General features: G+C 35.1%; 1 protein-coding gene across 26 annotated transcripts in view; it reads left to right on the forward strand.

Annotated features, from left to right (window-relative positions):
• MKLN1 (muskelin 1) overlaps positions 1–18988 on the forward strand; it is a 312898-nt gene that overhangs the window by 245825 nt on the left and 48085 nt on the right. For all 26 annotated transcript variants that reach the window (XM_070617703.1, XM_070617697.1, XM_070617717.1 and 23 more), the window contains 2 exons: positions 5429–5541; positions 14250–14462. In XM_070617703.1, coding sequence (XP_070473804.1) covers positions 5429–5541; positions 14250–14462 — 326 coding nt within the window. The remainder of the gene's footprint in view (positions 1–5428; positions 5542–14249; positions 14463–18988) is intronic.

The raw sequence follows: 18988 nt of genomic DNA on the forward strand, positions 1-18988 counted from the left end.
CATCTGTTGAAGTTATATACAAAATTTTGTCTGTATTTACATCTTTCTGGGAAGGGAATCAATGAGTTCAGATCATCAAAGGGACTCAACCCAAAAAGTTAAGAACACCTTCACTAGAGTAAAATTTAGAAGTTCATTTCAGTGTCTTTAAAGTGGCTTATATTTCAAAGCAATTATTGCTTCCCTGTTTTTCATCTGTCTTGTTCTCAAGTGATAAAAATTTAGTAATACCTAAATTTTATTTTCTTTGTTCAGTCTATAGTTTTTTTCATTTTGCTACAGCTCTAAGGATAGAGTAACCATTTAAAAAAAGTACATGAGGGCATAAATTTTACTATTTCGTTTTCAAAGCTTTCTTACATCCTAAGTGAATGCTGTCATTCATGGTGGCGAAGGAATGTAGTATGTTGTCCTACTGAACATGTATGTCAGTTTTATTGATTATAATTCCTGTACCTGGTGCCTCTTCACGTGGATTCTTCAACTCTGAATTAGGTTTCATCTCTGGGTAAAATAAGGCAAATAGAAAGAAAATGCATGTCTGTTTTGTTTTGATGTGGAAGTCTATTCAGATGAAAATTTACATATCCACTGTACCAGGCAGTTTTTTCTGTGTAACTCTTTGTTGAATTTTGAGAACCTACAGTACCAGACTTTTCCCCCTCTCTCAATCAAAATAGGTAGTAAGACTCAGGCAAAACCCCAGTATTTGTTATCTACAAAAGAAATTGAGGGGGTGTTGCTTGTCACTTGGAAGAGCCCTTCTATGGAAGTATGAACCTTTGACTATTCCATACCAATTAGATGAAAATACTCTTTCTTTTTTACACATGAATGTATTCATATGGCTATATTTCTGTAGCTGTATATGACATAGATCTTTTTCTTTCGTACAGTTATCCAGAAAGGAATTCTGAAATACAGCCCTAATTAAGAATACAAAGCATATTGTCATAGGCAGAAAGTACAACCTTTTATCAGGGAAAGTATCTATATATTGAATTCACCCAAAAGATCAGTCTCTAGATAGTTTTGTAATCGTAGCTTTATGTAAGAATATAGCTCTATTTAAAAAGGGAGGCACATGAGTCCAATTGATAATCTGCTGGGTCATGAAAATTCAAGGAAGTGGCTAAAGAAGGTAAGGCTAAAGAACATATAAAATATCTTTCCCCTTCTAATTTGTTCCTCTCTTCAAAAATTCTCATGTCAATTTAAGATCTTACTAGCTGCACTTTCAGAAGGATTAAACTCTTAAACTAAGTGTCTTGACAGAGTTTTGTTTTTATTTTGAGTATAAATTTGTGTTTCTTAAAACTTTTTTTTCCATTTCATTTGTTTTTCTCTTGGTGGTGTAATAATTAACTTCTTTCCCTAGCCTGTTAACCCTTCTCTTACCTCTTCCTTTTGACACAAGAATTTTACCTAAGATTGGGCCCATGCTGTCAGTGTATATTATATGCGTTCTATACTGTTTCAAAGTGGAAAAATGGATTTAATTATGAAAATAGTGTGCCATCTTGTGGAAGATTATGCAATAAGCACAGTGTGATTTACCCGTAAGAATCTGAGTAGAAGGATAGATATTGCAGTTGGGCTTATAAAATAAAAAGCCTGCTTCTTTGTGCAAAATGGTATGAAGACACTGATGTGTTAAAATTTCTACCTTATTTTTAGCATATATGAGATGTGTTGATTAGTACTACTGGTAGTAAGTAGCTGTAGGGTTTATTTAATACTGATACTAAAAAGACCTGTACCAAAGAATATGGTTGAGTTTTAGTTTTTGTGGCCTGAATAATGACTGATTGATTAGTTGATTATTGATTCATTTAGTCTCATGGAATGAAATTGGTTTGACATTTTGAACATAGGCTGTTATTGGTCACTTTACTTCCATTCCCTCTCTTTCCCTGGCTCCTCCTTTTCAGTCGGTCCTATATGCTGCCGAGTTCAGATCTGACCATGTCACGTTTCTGCTTAAGATTTCCGTAGCTACTCCACTGTCTGTGCAGTTGAGTTCAAAACCTTTATATTGTCATTTAACCCCTTCCATGTTCTGGCCGCTATTTGTCTTTTTAACCTCACCTTTACCTACTGCCTTTTGTGTTCTTTTAAATTGAACAGTGCATTTATTCATCATACAGTTTGCACCACTTTGCATGCATTATTTCTCACAGTAGCTTTGTCTGATAAGTACTGTGTGCCATTGTAGACATGAGGAAAGCAATGGTTAAGGAACTTGGTTGTGGGGTGGTCACACAGCCGTGGTAGCAGAGCAGAAATTGTATCCAAGATCCGCCTGACTTTACAGGCCATGCCTTTTAAAACACTTTTGTTGTGTTTTTCTGTCCCTATACGTTTGTTATAGTTTTTACTCTGCTTGAAATGTCCTCTTTGTCCCCCATTCTGCCAACAAAGCCACCCTTCTGATATCACTGTCACAGTGAAGCCTTTCCTGAGTCCCCTCAACCAAATATACCCTCTGCCCTCTTTTGAATTCTCATGGTGCTTTTTTATCCTTCTTATGGCACTTAGTCTATCCTGCATCATGGTGATTTATGTACTTGTTTTATATTCTTGACTAGATTGTAAGCTGCTTGAGGATAGGGATTATGTCTTTTTATTCTTTAAAGTGCCTTGCCAATTACGATTAGTACTCAAAAAATATTGACTGAACATTCTTCTGAGTGCTAGGAGAAATGGATAGCCTCTCTAGCCTATGCTCCTTTAAGAAGAAAAATGTAGAGAAAGGGCTGCTGCTTAGGGAGGATTGTACTGCCCCACGGATGTACAGGAATAGTTATATAACCTATAAGCATGAGAATGGACATTGAGTAAACCAAGCCACCACCCTGTTGCAAATAATGTTTTCTTTTTTCTACTTTCTTACTTCTCACTACAGTTCTCTCCAATTATTTTTATAATCTTTAAAGGTTTTTTATATACATTAGGCATTAAATAATACTTTTGCTGGTGTTTGTTTCTAGATAATATTTCATCTCTGAAAGATTTAACTTAAATGATTATATGATTTAATCAAAATTTTGTTATGCATTTCATTCAGGTGTGTCAAAAGGTCCTGTTTCTATCCAATTCATTCACTTTTACTATTAAACTTCAACTAGGACCACAAAGCATTCACAAACAAGAATGACATCTTGGGTTAATTCCACTGGGATGCTTGCTCTTTGCCAGATTTTATTTTGCTCAGCTATCAATGAGGCTGTTGTGGAAATGTGGGTTTTCTTTGCTGTGAGAATTTATGCGTACAAAGAGACCTGCTTTTCAGAAAGAACATTGAGAACCCAGAGCCCAAGAGGAAGGGTTATTAAAGTTAATGAACTAGGGTAACCTTATCCAGAGGGTACCCAGAAACACTATAAAACAAAAGGTCAATCGCTATTGCTATTTTAGTTATATACCTCCTCCCTCTCCAGGCTTCAGAATTTAATAGGTTTAATTGCCTTTACAGTGAAGCCTTGGCAAGTAATTTTCAAGCCAGATGAAAATTCTTTAATTTGTTTTGTTCCTGTAAAATTCTAAGTATCTGGGCATTACTGTGTGCCATTTGGGAAACAAAATGTTACTTAACTAATGATAATGGATTGTTTGATAGTTCTGAGATATGACAGTTTTTTAGTGGTTTAAAATAATTACCATTATTTCACATTTGTACAGAGCAAAAGGTTTTTTAGGTATGGTGTTAGACATGGAATCATATACAGTAATATTGTTTTTATTGCATCTGTGGTACTTAGTAACTACAAAGAATTTTTTATTTTATGGATGTTTGAAAGGTTGAAATGCTGTTCATGCTTGACAGCCTTCAGAATTTTCTTTTTTCCTGAGGAAGATTGGCCCTGAGCCAACATCTATTGCCAGTTTTCCTCATTTTTTGCTTGAAGAAGATCAGCCCTGAGCTAACATCTGCGCTGATCTTCCTCTACTTTATATTTGGGTCACTGCTGCAGTATGGCTGACAAATGGTTTGGGTCTGTGCCTGGGATCCGAACCTGCGAACCTGGGCCGCTGAAGTGGAGCGTACTGAACTTGACCACTGGGCCATGGGGCCAGCCCCCAGAATGTTTTCATCTAACTTATATCTGAAGAACTTCATCACAACACTGAGAATTTTGTAAATGAAAAAACTAAGACCCAGGGAGGTTGTGACCTGTACTTGCTTACCCACTTAACACTAGAACTTAGTTCTTATCCAGAAGCATTGTTTTGAGTTCCCTAGGTTCTTGGAGCATAGAATGGGACATTTCACTTAGAGTTTGAAGTATATGAAAATATGACAAAAATCTCTTAGAAGACAGCCCAACTCTGTGAATGGCATCGATTTTGTTAAATAGTGTTACTGTATTTCCATGTGCAGTTTGAATTGTAACCCTTCGTGGTGGAATACAACTTAGATGACAGTCTCCACATATATAAGACTAAGGCGTGTCAGTTAGAGGGTAGAAGGCTTTACAGTTTTCCTGTAATGTCTTATTTCACTTTTAAAAAAATAGTTGGTGGTTTTGTTTAACCCGGTTGACATAAGACATTTACAAAGGGGGAAAATGTTTGAGGAAAGGAAAGGCATTATTATTATAGTATAAAGAAGGATGGATGGTACACGGTGTTATGTATAAAGATTTTCACTATTCACTGAGCAACAAGTCAGTTTTGTCACAGTGATAAAGTCCATAGATACAATAGACATTTCACAGTTAGCAGAAATCAAATCCTCAAGATGCCTAGAATGGCTTAAAGGTTGATTTCAGAGGAGTTAAACACACGATAGTATATTTTGAAGAATTTCCCCTGGTTTCCATAGGAATACCAAGGCTATCTGTCACTTTATTCTTAAGCTGTCTACTTTGAACTCACGGTTAGTTTTAACCATTGTTTTTGGTATTGCAATAGAGAGAAAACAATTTTAATGTGAAGTTTTTTCAGAAATAGCTAGATGTCTTTATGTTATATTTGCACTGTGTCTTTCTCTGGGATTTCTGTTTTTTACAATCTCAAGCTGCATTGTTAAGAAGGTGGTAAATATAAACTTTTCGTAGCCTAACACAGGAACTCCTGAACTGGCTGCACATCAGATTCACCTTGGATACTTTAAAAATACAAACTCTTTTTACCCACTGAAGACCTATGGAATTAGGAATCTTAGGGAATGCCTCCTAGTTTTCTGTATTTTTATAAATCTCTCAAAACAGTGGTTCTGCAGCAGCCTTTCCGTATACTAATGTTTAGGAAATACTAGTCTAGTATATATTTTGGGATGTTAGCAGTTTAAAAATTTCATTTTTAAGTTTATTTTGGATGTACCTTCTTAAATGATCTTAGAAACAACTGGCTGTGTATGGATGCCTATACTTACATTTTGTCCTTAAGTTTATTGTTTTACACCTATTTTTTCTGATTTTCCTAGAGACTGTTTATTTGTTTGGTGGCTGGGATGGAACACAAGATCTGGCTGACTTCTGGGCATACAGCGTGAAGGAGAACCAGTGGACGTGTATCTCTAGAGACACTGAGAAAGAGGCAAGTTCTCAGACTTTTCATCCATCTGTATTTTGATGAGGCTATGGGTGTGCACTTTTTTTGCTGGATGATTTATATTCTTTTCTAATGTCTGTCAGCAGTGGTAGCAGAAGAATTTGTAGTGAACAAATTTGGTTTAAGTACTCTTGCATTCCAGCTTCTGTACCTGGTTCTTCAACTACTGGTACATGAACAAATCTATTTTAAATACTTAGTTTTTAACTGCTTTAGCCTGGATAAGTAACTGTGTGACTCTCTTTGTTCTCATGTCCCTGTCACCTCTACTCTTATTTTGACCATTCATCTTATTTTGATTTCCTCTGGAACAATGTGCTTTTGATGTCCTCACTATCTCACTATTTTGATCCCTTACTGTTTGACTATATATCAGTTTTCACAAGTAATACACATATTGTTTTTAACTAAAATTGTATGTATGTAATCATATGTGTGCCTGTCTGTTGATACATGTATATATAAAGCATTTCCATAGTGAGTAAGACAGCTTGCATTTTTGGCTTTCAATTAAATAAGTGCATAATTATATACTGGTATAAAGCAAATATTAGTTCATTAATTTTTTCCCCAAAATCTTTATAGAATTTTTTATCATGCCTTTCATCTAAGCTGTTTCAGATTAGTAGGTGAAAAATAAACTATAACAAAACAGTAGGAGCTGCAAATGAAAAGTGGGAGAAAAAGATCTAATTCTAAACCTCACTGATTTTTCTTTTTTTGGTGAGGAAGATTGTACCTGAGCTAACATCTGTTGCCAGTGCTCCCCTTTTTACTTGATGAAGATGGTTGCTGAGCTAACATCTGTGCTCTGTTTTGTATGTGGGACGCTGCCTCAGCATGGCTTGATGAATGATGTGTAGGTCCACAGTGAGGATCCAAACCCGTGAACCCCGGCCCACCAAAGCGGCATGTGTAAATTTAACCACTATGCCACTGGGTCGCCCCCCAACCCCCACTGATTTTAATCTGGGCATGCCATTTCAAAAAGATCTGGTCCTATATCTTTAATCCTAGGAAACTAGATTCTTGATTACTCAGTGTCTTCTAGTGATTAATCATTTGGGTAGTTTTTATCTTTTCAAAGATATCTTAAAGTTCTAATTTCTATTTATTAGCCATGTAAAAGTATGTAAAAATGGCCTTTGCCTTTCAGTATTAAAGTCCCATTTCCTGAAATGATTATTTCTGTCCTCAACAAAAATAAAGACAGATCTAAAAAAAACCCCTAACTTATTTCTCTTCAACTATTTTAAATCTAGGTTGATTGCATCTGTGATTATTCTTGCAGTAAGTTTAGGATTCATCCTGAAATTCTCCCTCTTCTTTATACAGTGTGTCTAATTAGTGCCTAAGTTTCAACAATTCTAGCACCCAATGTTATTTCACATGTCTTGTCCTATCTGTTCCTTTTGGCACTGCTTCCACCTTTATGGCTTTCATAAACTTTTTTGCCTCCATTGTTGATCCCCAGATCTATTTTCCATTCATTAGCACAGTCTTTAAAAAGCCTATTTGGCCGTGTGATACCTGCTTAAACCCTATGCTTAGCTTCAGTCCCTTTTCAGTTATTTATTATACTCTATCTGTTACATTACAAGCACCCACAAAACTTCAGTGGCATATACTAGTAAGCATTTATTTTGCTTACAAGTCTACAGATTGGCTGGGTCATTCTTTTGGTTTTGGCTGGGCTCACTTGTGTCGCAAGTCAGCTGGCTGTCAGCTAGTCTAGGGTAGCTTCAGCTGAGACTACTTGGCTCTGTTTGTAGTTGCTCAACTTCCTCATGGCTATCTGGGTCTGGTTCTCATGTCAGAGGCAGGGTTGCAAGGGGGATAAAGTGGATATGAGCACTCCACCAAGTTTGTTACTATCCTATTGGCCAAAGGAAGTCATGTGACCAAGTCTGAAGTCACTGTATGGTGAGGGGCACTGTCAAAGGGCATAGATACAGGGAAGTGTGAATAACAGTAACAACAATAATCATAATGATAAAGCAGTTTATCTGCCTTAGTTCCTTTTGCTTAGAGTAAAAACTTTAAATTTCTCGTGATGATTTGGTCCCTATTTACCTTTCTAGCCATTTCCCAACTTTGTATGCCAGCCATACCCATAGTTGCTGGGATTATTCAACTTTCTCACTACATCCTTTGGCAATAGTGTTTTCCCCGTTTGGAATTAAAAGAGGGTCTTCCTCCTATGCGCCCAGGTTTTACCTAGTAAACACCTACTTATTCTTTAAAACTCAGTTCAAACTTCACTTCCTCTGTGAAGCCTTTTTTGACTTCCCCACACAGAATTAGAAGCTTCCTTTGGTGTACTCATTTAACCCCTTATATTCCCTGCATTGGTTACTGTAATGAATGATTTACATTCCTGTTTCCCTACCTAGACTCTGAATTCCTTAAGGTATGAATCACATGCTTACTCTTCAGTGAGTAAATAGATGAGATAGGTTAAGGGTACTGGAAAAAGCAAGGGAATGATAAATACCAAATTCAAGAGAGTGACTGCTTTCAAGGGAGCAGGGGCAGGGGGTGGTGGTTTACAGGGGGCCTCAAAGATAATATTAATGTTCTACTTTTGAAGCTGAGTATGGGTATTATTTTTTATGTCATTTACATAGAGTTATAAGTAATATTTTGAATGCAGTTAGTTATTACTTAAAACTAATGCTGGAAAAATATAGAGATTATTTTGATGAGAGCACTTTGTTTCTGTTATTTTGAAGTCAATAGAGATAAGTAAAGTGGTGCCTGAATACTGGAGTTCAGATTTATTGTAATTTATTAATACTTTCTTCATATAGCTACCTAAAAACCTTTTGTTGGTCTATCTATGAATTGAATGGTAATATATATTGGCTAGTATATATAATGGTAATGTATATATAGCTCTAGCATAAATGCTCATTCCTTCCAAAATTGAACAGTTAGGATTTCATATATCTAATTTTATTTTCTATACCAGTGAGTACGAATTACTGTTTGATGATACCCCAGGGCATGTGTTTTAAAAGTATGATATTCAATTAAAAAAGCAAATTTAATTTAATTCGCTTTAATTCACTTAAATATGTGTCTAATAACACATTTAGGAGATTGAAAGATAATAGAATAGCTCAGCTCTTAAAGAGAATAATTATTTAGATATGCGAGTTTTTTTAGGTTCAGAACAAATGTATTTTTCTTTAGTTTTGCATTTTTATAAATCTCTTTAGTGTGTAGCTTAGTGGAAGACAGCTAGATTCTCATATCTGCTTCTGCATTTAATATCTTGTGACATGTTGTTTTATGTGAAATATATGAACAAAATTGGACCTCACATAGATATGTTTTTGGAAGGGAGAGTAGTATTTTAATAGTCTTTTCAGATAATTGCACGTTCTTTTTCGATCTCATATTCCAAATTGACAAGTGGTTGTTTCTTAAAAGTAATTGCATTATAGACTCTGAAACCATATCATCTAATATTTTGTATTCTGTTACGTTAAAATCCATTGTGGGGCCATCCCTGTGGCCGAGTGGTTGAGTTCGTGTGCTCCGCTTCGGCAGCCTGGGCTTCACTGGTGTGGATCCTGGACACGGACCTAGCACCGCTCGTCAAGCCATGCTGTGGCAACATCCCACATAGAGGAACTAGAAGGACCTACAAGTAGGATATACAGCCATGTGCTGGAGCTTTAGGGAGGAAAAAAAAGGAAGATTGGCAACAGATGCTTGCTCAGGCCCCATCTTCTTCAAAAAAAAGCATATTTAAAAAAAAAGCCATTGGTTTATCTTGCTCTTTGAACAGATTCTTTTACCTATGCATGGTTTTTTTATCCATGTGTTGGTCACTTGAAAAATGTTGGTTCCCTGAGTTATACACATTTTCCAAATGTTGACATGTTTTATTATTCAATATCCAAAAAACTTCACATTTGTTAATATCACTGTCAATTTCATTGGAAAAGTCTTTTAAGTATTGGAAAGGTGTCAAGATCACAGTGGCAGGCAGAAGTTTTCTAAAATTCTAATTATTGCTTAAAAACGTGAATTTTATCATTGGCAACAAATTTTGTCAGTTATTTTCCTTCAAAATGACATCCTTACTTCATTCATTTTTCAGAAAATGTGTGCCATAACCGTAATGTCTGAATAACCATACTATACTTGGATTGTTAGTTTTCTTTCAAGTAATGTAGTGTTCCATGGAAAAAGCAGTGAGGCCAGCTTGCAACTCAAACAATTAAATAGGTACTTTTCCTCGAGATAGCCATCATACATCAAGTAGCATTGTTTTATAGCTTTCTAAAGCTAATGTTTGGTGTGATAGAAGGCAGCTGGTCTCATGTCTGCTTCTGCCTTCATTCTGTTGCTATATCAAAAGTCGGGTAGCCTCTGGAAAATTCGACGTATGCTTAGAATAAGTGAAAAGACAAATTTTTATCTTAGTTAATATTATGAAAATAACTTTGACTTTATGGACTCCCTGAAATGTCTTGGAAATCCTCGACTGCACTGAGAACCGCTGTTTTAATTTTAATATACAGTTCCTATTCAGATAGCGACAATACCCAATAATGCCTTAGTAATGTCCTTTCAAAGATCCACTGTCACCCCCAATCTGCATCCCTGACCCAAGACTCCGTTTATGATCATGCATTGCATTTCAATGTCATGTTTGTTTAGTCTCCTTTAGTCTGGAGTAGTTCCTCAGTCTTTTCTTGTCTTTCTTTTTTTTTTTTTTTCCATGAAACAGATGTGCTCTGAGCTAACATCTGTGCCAATCTTCCTCTATTTTTTTTTGTATGTGGGATGCCTCCACAGTGTGGCTGATGAGTGGAGTAGGTCTGTGCCTGGGATCTGAACCTGTGAACCTGGGCTGCTGAAGTGGAGTGTGTGGAACTTTAACCACTCAGCCATGGGACTGGCCCCTTCTTGTCGTTCTTGATGTTGACATTTTTGAAGAATCCAGAGCAGTTATTTTGTAGAATATTTTTCAGTTGGGTTTGTCTGATGTTTCCTTAGAATTGATTTAGGTTAAGCATTTTTAGCAGGAATACCATGTGGCTGACATTGGGTCCTCCTTAGTATATCATATCAAAAGGTACATTATATCAGTTTGTCTAATGTTAGCCTTAATCATTTGGTTAAGGAGGGTACCCACCAGGTTTTTTCCACTCTATAATTAATAAGTAATTTGTGGGGAGACATTTTGAGATTATGAAAATATCCTGTTACTCATCAAACTTTCACCCTTTTGGCATCCATTGATAAAAGCTTTTTCCAAAGAGATTGTATCATTTTATATTCCTGCCAGAAATGTATGAGAGTTCTGGTTGCTGGTTGTTCCCTGTCTTCTTTATCCGTTGAATTGCTTTGGCACCTTTGTCAGTAATCAATTGATTGTGTAATTATATGTTTATTTTTGGATACTCTATTCTGCTCCATTATCTTTCGATCTGTTGCTATACTAATATGACATGCCTTGAGGTCAGGTAATGTAAGACCTCTTTATTCTTTTTAAAAATTATTTTGACTCTTCTAGGTCCTTTACATTTTCATATAAATTTTAGAATAATATTGTCAATTTCTAAAACTGTTGTGATTATGATTGGAAATGTAATGAATCTATAAATTAATTTGGAGAGAATCGATGTGTTAATAATATTGAGTCTTCTAATCCATGAACGTAGTTAAATCTCCATTTATTTCAGTCTTTTTCATTATTTCTCAGCACTTTTGGAATTTTCAGGTTAGAGGTCTTAGATGTTTTTATTAAATGGATCCCAGGATATTTTGTTTTTTCATGCTATTGTAAATGGAATTTAAAGTTTTTATTTTCCATTTGTTTACTGGTAATACAGAGAAGTAAAGTTTTTTTTTTAATATTGCCTTTGTATCATGTCACTTTTCTAAATCCAGTTATTATTTCTGATAGTTTCTTTGTTGGTTTGTTAGGGTGCTTTCAACAAATAGTCGTGTCATTCATGAATAGAGTCAATTTTACTTCTTTCTTTCCATTCTTTTTTTCTGTTAAAACTTTTTTTTTAATGTCTTATCTCAGTAACTTAGACTCCAGTACAGTGTTAAATAAAGGAGGTGAGAATATACGTCCTTATCTTGTTTCAGATCCTAGCAGGAAAGCATTGAATATTTCACCCTTAAGTGAAAAATTAGATTTAGGATTTTCATACATTCTTGATCAGATTGAGGAAGTGCCTTTCCGTTCCTAGTTTGCTGTAAGTTTTTCCTCATGAATATGTATTGAATTTTATCAGATACTTTTTCTACATATATATTGAAAAGATCATATTTTTTTCCCTTTAATTCTGTTAGTGTGGCAAATTGTCTTGATTGATTTTCAAATGTAAAATCAACTTTGCATTCCTGAGATAATACCCCCTTTAGTTATGAAATACCCTTTTTATATGTCACCGTATTCTATTTGATAATGCTGTGATAAAGATTAGTTTCATCTCTGTTCATGAGGTGTACTAACTGCCTCTACATTATTTCTCCTCCTCCTCCTTTGTGATAGTTGTTACTGGTTTTAGTACTATGTTTTCCTCATAAAATAAGTTAGGAATGAAATAGTATACAGATTAAAAATGGAAGGTTTTTTTGTCTTCTGTTTTCTGAAAAATTTTGCGTAAAATTAATATTATTTCTTCCTTAAGTGTTTAGGACTGACGTTCTTTTTGTGGGAAGATTTTAAATTATGAATTTAATTTTTCAATAGATATAATGACTTTAGATTTTCTCTTTCATCTCATGTCAATTTTGGTAAGTTAAATTTTTTCAAAGAATATGACCTTTTTACCTGTATTGTCAGATTTTACCTATGTTTTTGTAATAGTCCCTTCTTTTCTTTTCACTTCCAGCAAGGCTGTAGTGATTTTTCTGCCTTCATTTCTGATATTGGCAATTTGTATTTTCTCTTCCTTTTTAAAAGATTAATCTTGCCTGTGGCTTATAATTCTATCAATCTTTCCAAGAACGAACTTTGTTGATTTTTTTCTACTTTTTGTCTGTTTTCTAATCTATTGATTTCTATTCTTATCTTTATTTTTGTTTTTCTTCTTACCTAGGGTGTAATTTGCTAGGGTGTCATTTTAATACCACTAGTGGTAATTAAGCTGAAGCAAGAAGTGCTGTTATTTTCCTATTAAAATTTCAAATTTCACACTCTAGGAAATATAGCATTGATTATTATATAGTATCTTATCTTTGTTTTTGAAATTATTTAATTATGGAGGAAATTCTTTCTCAAATAACATTTCCGTTTTACCTGCTGAAGATTTTCCTTGACAAAATCTTTTAAAAATAAATTTTAAAATAGTAATTAGTATGAATACTGAAGTGCAGATTCAAATCAACTTATCTGCATTAATAACGCTATTGCCAAACTGTTCTTCCTACCTACTATCTTTATTCCTTCATTTAATCTAATGATAGTGCTAGATTACTTTTCCTATAATACTGATCTTTTTATGTTATATCCTGCTCTAGAAACTTATAGTCGTTCTTTACTGCTTACAGTATTACATTCAGTCTCTTCTGCCGGTCATTCCCCAGGCTTCCTGTTTCTACCTTATACTTCAGCCCTGTTATTTCTGCAGCAGGGATTCTTCGGCTCAGTGATAACCACACACATTGTATTGAGTGTATTTTTGCTTTTATTTCTCTTCTCTTCTGGAATAGTGGAAAGAACACAAGTTTTGGCCCTGGTAACACTTCTCTATCTTACTTCCTAGTTTTGTGACTCTCTGAAATGCTGATAATATTTCCTTATAGAGTTGTTATCTGGATTATATGAAATATACACACACACACGTAATAATAATATAGGCAGAATTTAGAAGATATTTAACAAATATTAGTTCTCTTTTCTTTTCCCTCTTCTAATCCAATCCTGCCCAGTTGAAGTTCTTTCTTTTTTTGAACTCTTTTTTTTGTTTATGGTACAATTTTCTTTTTACCTTTTATTCAGTCCTGTGATACAAGTAATCTCAACTAAATAATTTTTTTGTCAATAATATACCGTTCTTCATATTATTCCTTAATTGTGTTATTTATTCAGTCAAGAGAGTCAGTTTTATATACTGTAAAGGCTGGATGAAGAAGTTAAAGACTTGGATTCTCATTCTGCTTCTGTCACTAGCTTACTAGCTTTCAGGAGGATACTCTTCCTCCTTGGACTTATATTTCCTCATCTTTAAAAGGAAATAATTGTTATAGATTTTATTAAGGTTCCTTTCAGTTATGAAATTCAGTAATTCTAACTATTCTTGGAGTGCATGTTTTGTGCTAGATTCTGATGAGAAATATTTTTAAAAAGACCAAAAGTGTGTTTAAGTAGATTGATATGTACTAGAGCATTAAGCTCTATGCACAAATAACTAAAATGCAGTGGAGTATATAATAGAAGCCATATAAGTGTTATAAACAGAGTGCCGTGGGGTTCAGAATAGTTCATCTCGTCTTTGCTGGTAGATTTTAAGCATTTCTGAGGTAAGATTTGTGTCTCCTACCACTTCTTTGCTTTCCTTTAGAGATTTAAGCCTGGTGTTAGACTTATATTACTTGACTTGCTGTGAGTTTCTGAGCAAACCTTTTAATGAAAGAGTCAACAAAAAACGGCATTCAATTTTATTTTCTGTTATTTATTCTTTGAATTTTTTTTTCTTTTATTTTGCTCTCCACAGAGTGGTCCTAGTGCCAGATCATGTCATAAAATGTGCATTGACATTCAGCGAAGGCAAATCTACACATTGGGGCGTTATTTGGATTCCTCTGTGAGGAACAGCAAATCTCTGAAAAGTGACTTCTATCGTTATGACATTGACACAAACACATGGATGTTACTCAGTGAGGATACTGCTGCTGATGGAGGGCCGAAATTGGTGTTTGATCATCAGGTTTGGTGCACAGATAAATATATGGTGGAATTAATTAGTGCTTAACAACTCTAGCTCTTAGAGTTTATTTAACATGTTATGCTGAGTTGTCTATTTGTGATTTCCACTACCTGTGACAAATAATAAAAATAACTATTGTTTTAGTAGGTATAAAGATATTCTCTTAAAATATTTTTGTCTTGTCTGGTGCAGGATAAAATACTAAAATCTCAGGGCTAGCTCCTGTGGTCTAATGGTTAAGTTCAGTGTGCTCTGCTTTGGTAGCCTGGGTTCCATTCCGGGTGCGGACCTACAGCACTCATCAGTGGCCATGTGGCATCAGCCCACATACAAAATAGAGGAAGATTGGTGACAGATGTTAGCTCAGGGCGAATCTTCCTCGACAACAAACAAACAAACAGCAAAAAATTAAGATCTCAGAACACAATTGTTAATTTATAAAACTTTAGAGAGTAGATGGAGCAATACGTATTAGGAAAAACAAATTTCGTTTATGATAAATATCCATAAATCATAATAATAGCAACTTTTCCTTTTTAAACTTTTTATTCTACATTCCTGGCAGAACTTTGAAATTGCTTTTTAATGAGACTAAGAATTTGACATCTACAGCTTTTCTTCCAATTTGAGTGAAATATATTTTCTTTTGTATATAATCACAAATTTGTTATAAAACAGAAAGGATTTTGATATTTCCTAGATGAAGTTTAGACTCAGCACCAATAGGAGTCATAGAGTGATGTTGTAGACAAGAAGACTATGCGTAGCGGTAATGTAAGCCACTTTAATATTAGTGTGCATTTAACTCTCATTATCCCCGGCAGTGTCATTATCACAATCTGTCTTTGAATACTTATTCCATATCAGTTCACTGTAGGTCAGTACTTCAAACAAAACAGTAACCACTTTGAATTTTATAGGCGGTTTTACTTGGCTCAACTCATGTCCAAAGCTTTTTTGGAGTGTAGGGGAGAACACTGTTTTGATGAACATAGCATCATCTAGTACTTGAGAAGAGGGAGGTAGTGCTAGAATTATGACAGAATCTAGCTTAGACCCAATATCTAGGAGTTAAAACCCAAGTCTTTATTTCTTTTTTCTTTAGAGATTTTTGTTAATTCTTTGCTTTAAAGCTATCCTACTGCCATATTTATATTAACAAGTAGTTGTTATAGGAGAATGGTGAGGAAAAGATGAGTGGGTTATATGCCTATCAAGTAAGTGGTGGGAGGAAAATCAAAAACATTAGTCTTCAAAGTACTCCTCAGATTGAATTTGGAACTTCTGCTGGCTCTACATAACTGAGCTCTGCAAAGTGTTGCACTTCCCTGCTAACATACTCAGTGTTGTTCATCTTGAAAATAACAACCTCAAAAAAAGTTAGGCTCTTTCTGATCTTTTAAAATAGAACATCAGCAGATAACATTGTTAGGGAAACAGTTTATTTTCTTGCTTCCAACTGGTTACAAATTTCTTTGACAAAAGATGCTTATGTCTTTATTTTTACAGGGAAAAAAAGAATAGCTTAGGGATAGTCTGACTCCAGCACATATATTGTCCTTGTGTGTGGCCTTTGTTTCTCTTGACTTTGGTTAAATAGAATATTCCTTGGAAGCTAAGTTCTGTTAAGTAATGTTTGGTTTTCAACTGATTAAATGTTACAGCAGAAGACTAGGAATGAAGAAACCAGGATTTCAGTACTAATTCAGCTAACAGCTATCTCTGTGACCTTGCACAATTAATTACACAATCTGTATAAGCCTCCATTTTCTATTCTATTTCATGTGAATAAAGCTGTCAGTTGGAACGTACTCCAAAAATTACTTGGGCTTGTTCATGACACTTTAACACTTAATATTCAAATTTGAGAAGAACATGGGAGCTAGAGGCATGAAGACATGTTTAAAAGTTACTCTGCCATTTTGAATTTAACATATTAAAAGAAATAAAATTCAAAGACTTTGGATTTCTTAGGAACATAATGACAGCTTAGTTCTGGAGTTTCCATGTTGTTGCTTTGTGTGATCTTCAGGAACAAGGGGAACCAAATAAAAAGATTAAAAAAAAGTCATATATTCAGCAAAATCAGGAGCCAAAGAAAACCTACAACTCCTAGTTCCTTTAAGTTTAGCCAAAAACCACTGAAATACCCAGAACCTGTATGGAAGTGCGCAACAGTCTAATAGGGGAGAACTGGGAATGCAGAGGGAGCATAGCAGAGGTACAGCACCGTGGGAAGTATCATGAACAGGGCAAAAATTTAACCCAGGGAAGCCACTGGGGTAGTCAGTGAAGTAACATATGGAAAGTGCCCAGAAAGGCCCAGAGGTGGAAGATGACAGAAAACACCATCTTCTAAAAGTAACGGAAACACCATGAAAAGTGAGGACTGTGGCTCCTTTTGCAATGACCATTGAAGGAACTGGGAGAGCCCAAGGCTTGAGATAGAACCCCCCTGATTAGATGAGGTTCATAGAGTTAGAGAAGATGTGGCTTCACAGAAGCATCGTATTTTGAAGAATATTCAATTCAGTAGCAACAGAGGAGGGAATCCATGAGCAAGAACATCACCCCGCCATAGGAACCTTCTGTTATCTGGTCCAGGAAACTTCAACTCATTTAAATATGAAAAACTAAAAAGCAATACACACCGAATCTTTAGAGAGATACTCTAAAGAAAAACAATAAAAAGAAAACAGCAAAACTTTCCTTCAAACAACAGCAGATGAAAATTATATTCCAGTATTCTAACATCAATTAAATGATCTTAATGAAGCTTGAAACCATGAAGAAAACTACAAAGCATAAATTCAAGAATGCAGATGAGAGGGTCAAATATTAGGATCAGGTGAAACTGGACGTGGTAAAACTCAGGAAAGAAATTGAAGAAAAATGTAGTAACACTTTCAGAAATGAAGACTAATCTGCAAGGAGCATAAAGAAGAATAGGTAAGGATCATATAGCATAGAAATAAGAGCAGATAAAACGGAAATAAAGATATAAAAAGGATTAGCCAGAAAATTGTAGATAGCGAAGACAGGCAAAAGAGTGTCAACACACACATAATTGGAGACATTAAAGAAGAAAACTGAAACTGTGGAACAGAACAAATATTTATAAATAAAATTCAAGAAGACTTTCCTGAAGAAAGAAGACTATTCCACATCTCATAGGGCATGCTATATTCAGGGAAGATTGACCTAGGCATTTAACTCTAAGACATATATTAGTAACATTGAATTTCAAAGATAAAGAGGCCATTTTGGGGGAACTAGCCAAATGATCAAGTCACCTATGAAAGAAACAAGATGAGACTGTAACAGATTTCTCTACAGCTGCATTCGATACCAAGAAATAAAACAGCGACATTCTCGGAGGTATTCAAGAAAAGACAGTATGAGCCAAGGATTTTATATCTAGCCAAACTGTCCTTCAAGTATAAACACTGTTTGAGGAAATTACTAGAAAATGGAATATGAGCTAGCCAAAAAATGGCAGGAGAAACTTCAGTCAAAGGATTGGAGATCTCAGCTCATTGACATTCTCCCTGGGTTAGTGGATTATTGACAGACTGAACCTATACTGTCCTTCTGCCCCACATCCTATGATATGAGAAGAGAATACCTTAGTATTGAAAAACAAGAAAGAATGCCCTTGAGGAACTTCAAAAACTTTGGGAGAATTCCTGTAATGTAGAATGCAGATAGGATCGGATCCAACCAGAAGAAACCAGAACCTATAAGATTTCAGCAACTTGAGTCTCAAAGTCTGTATAGCTGGGGCGAATGTTAGATGATCAGTTGGAGACTGAACAGCAGGGCATTCTCCAGTTTGACTGAGTAGCACTTAAATGTGAAAGTTGTTGACAAGTCAAGTGTTGAATGTGGGCATTGGAGCTGGAAAGATAGAGCAATACTCCCAAGAAGCACTGAGGAACTCCTCACAGCATCATGTCCTATTTCTCTCCATCCAGTCCCTTGAGGCAGGCTGCTGTATATGCAACAGGCAGATGAATAGGGATTCTCAGATACAAAGAAGACTAGAACAATGACCAAAAAAATCTAAATATTTGAGGATAATCAATACCATGAGACAGGGGTACTGAACTCAACAAGTTAAGAATGAACAAAGAAAAACAGCTAGTAGTGTAAACTGAAGAAGCCTTTAAGATAAGTTTAGGTGATATTTTCAGAGCGATTCAGGAGGCTATTACATCCATGAAAAAGAAATATCTAGAAAACTTATAAAGAGTTAATAACAAAACAAAAATCTCAATAAATTGATTTAAAAGCAGAATGGGCACACTCACCTCTATGTGGTTACTAGATTAGTGAGCTGAAATTATGAGAGAAAAGTTAAGAAACAGAGAAAAGGTCCTAAGGTTCCAGGATCTACCTAATAGGAGTCCTAGAAAAAGAGAATGGAGGCAAAAAATAATACTCAAGGTAAAAATGAAGAAAACTCCCAGAGCTGAAGAAAGACAGTTTTCAGAATGAGAGGAACAGTGGGTGCAGTTCAAGATGAA

Source organism: Equus przewalskii, chromosome 4, assembly GCF_037783145.1.
Source record: "Equus przewalskii isolate Varuska chromosome 4, EquPr2, whole genome shotgun sequence".
Taxonomy (NCBI): domain Eukaryota; kingdom Metazoa; phylum Chordata; class Mammalia; order Perissodactyla; family Equidae; genus Equus; species Equus przewalskii.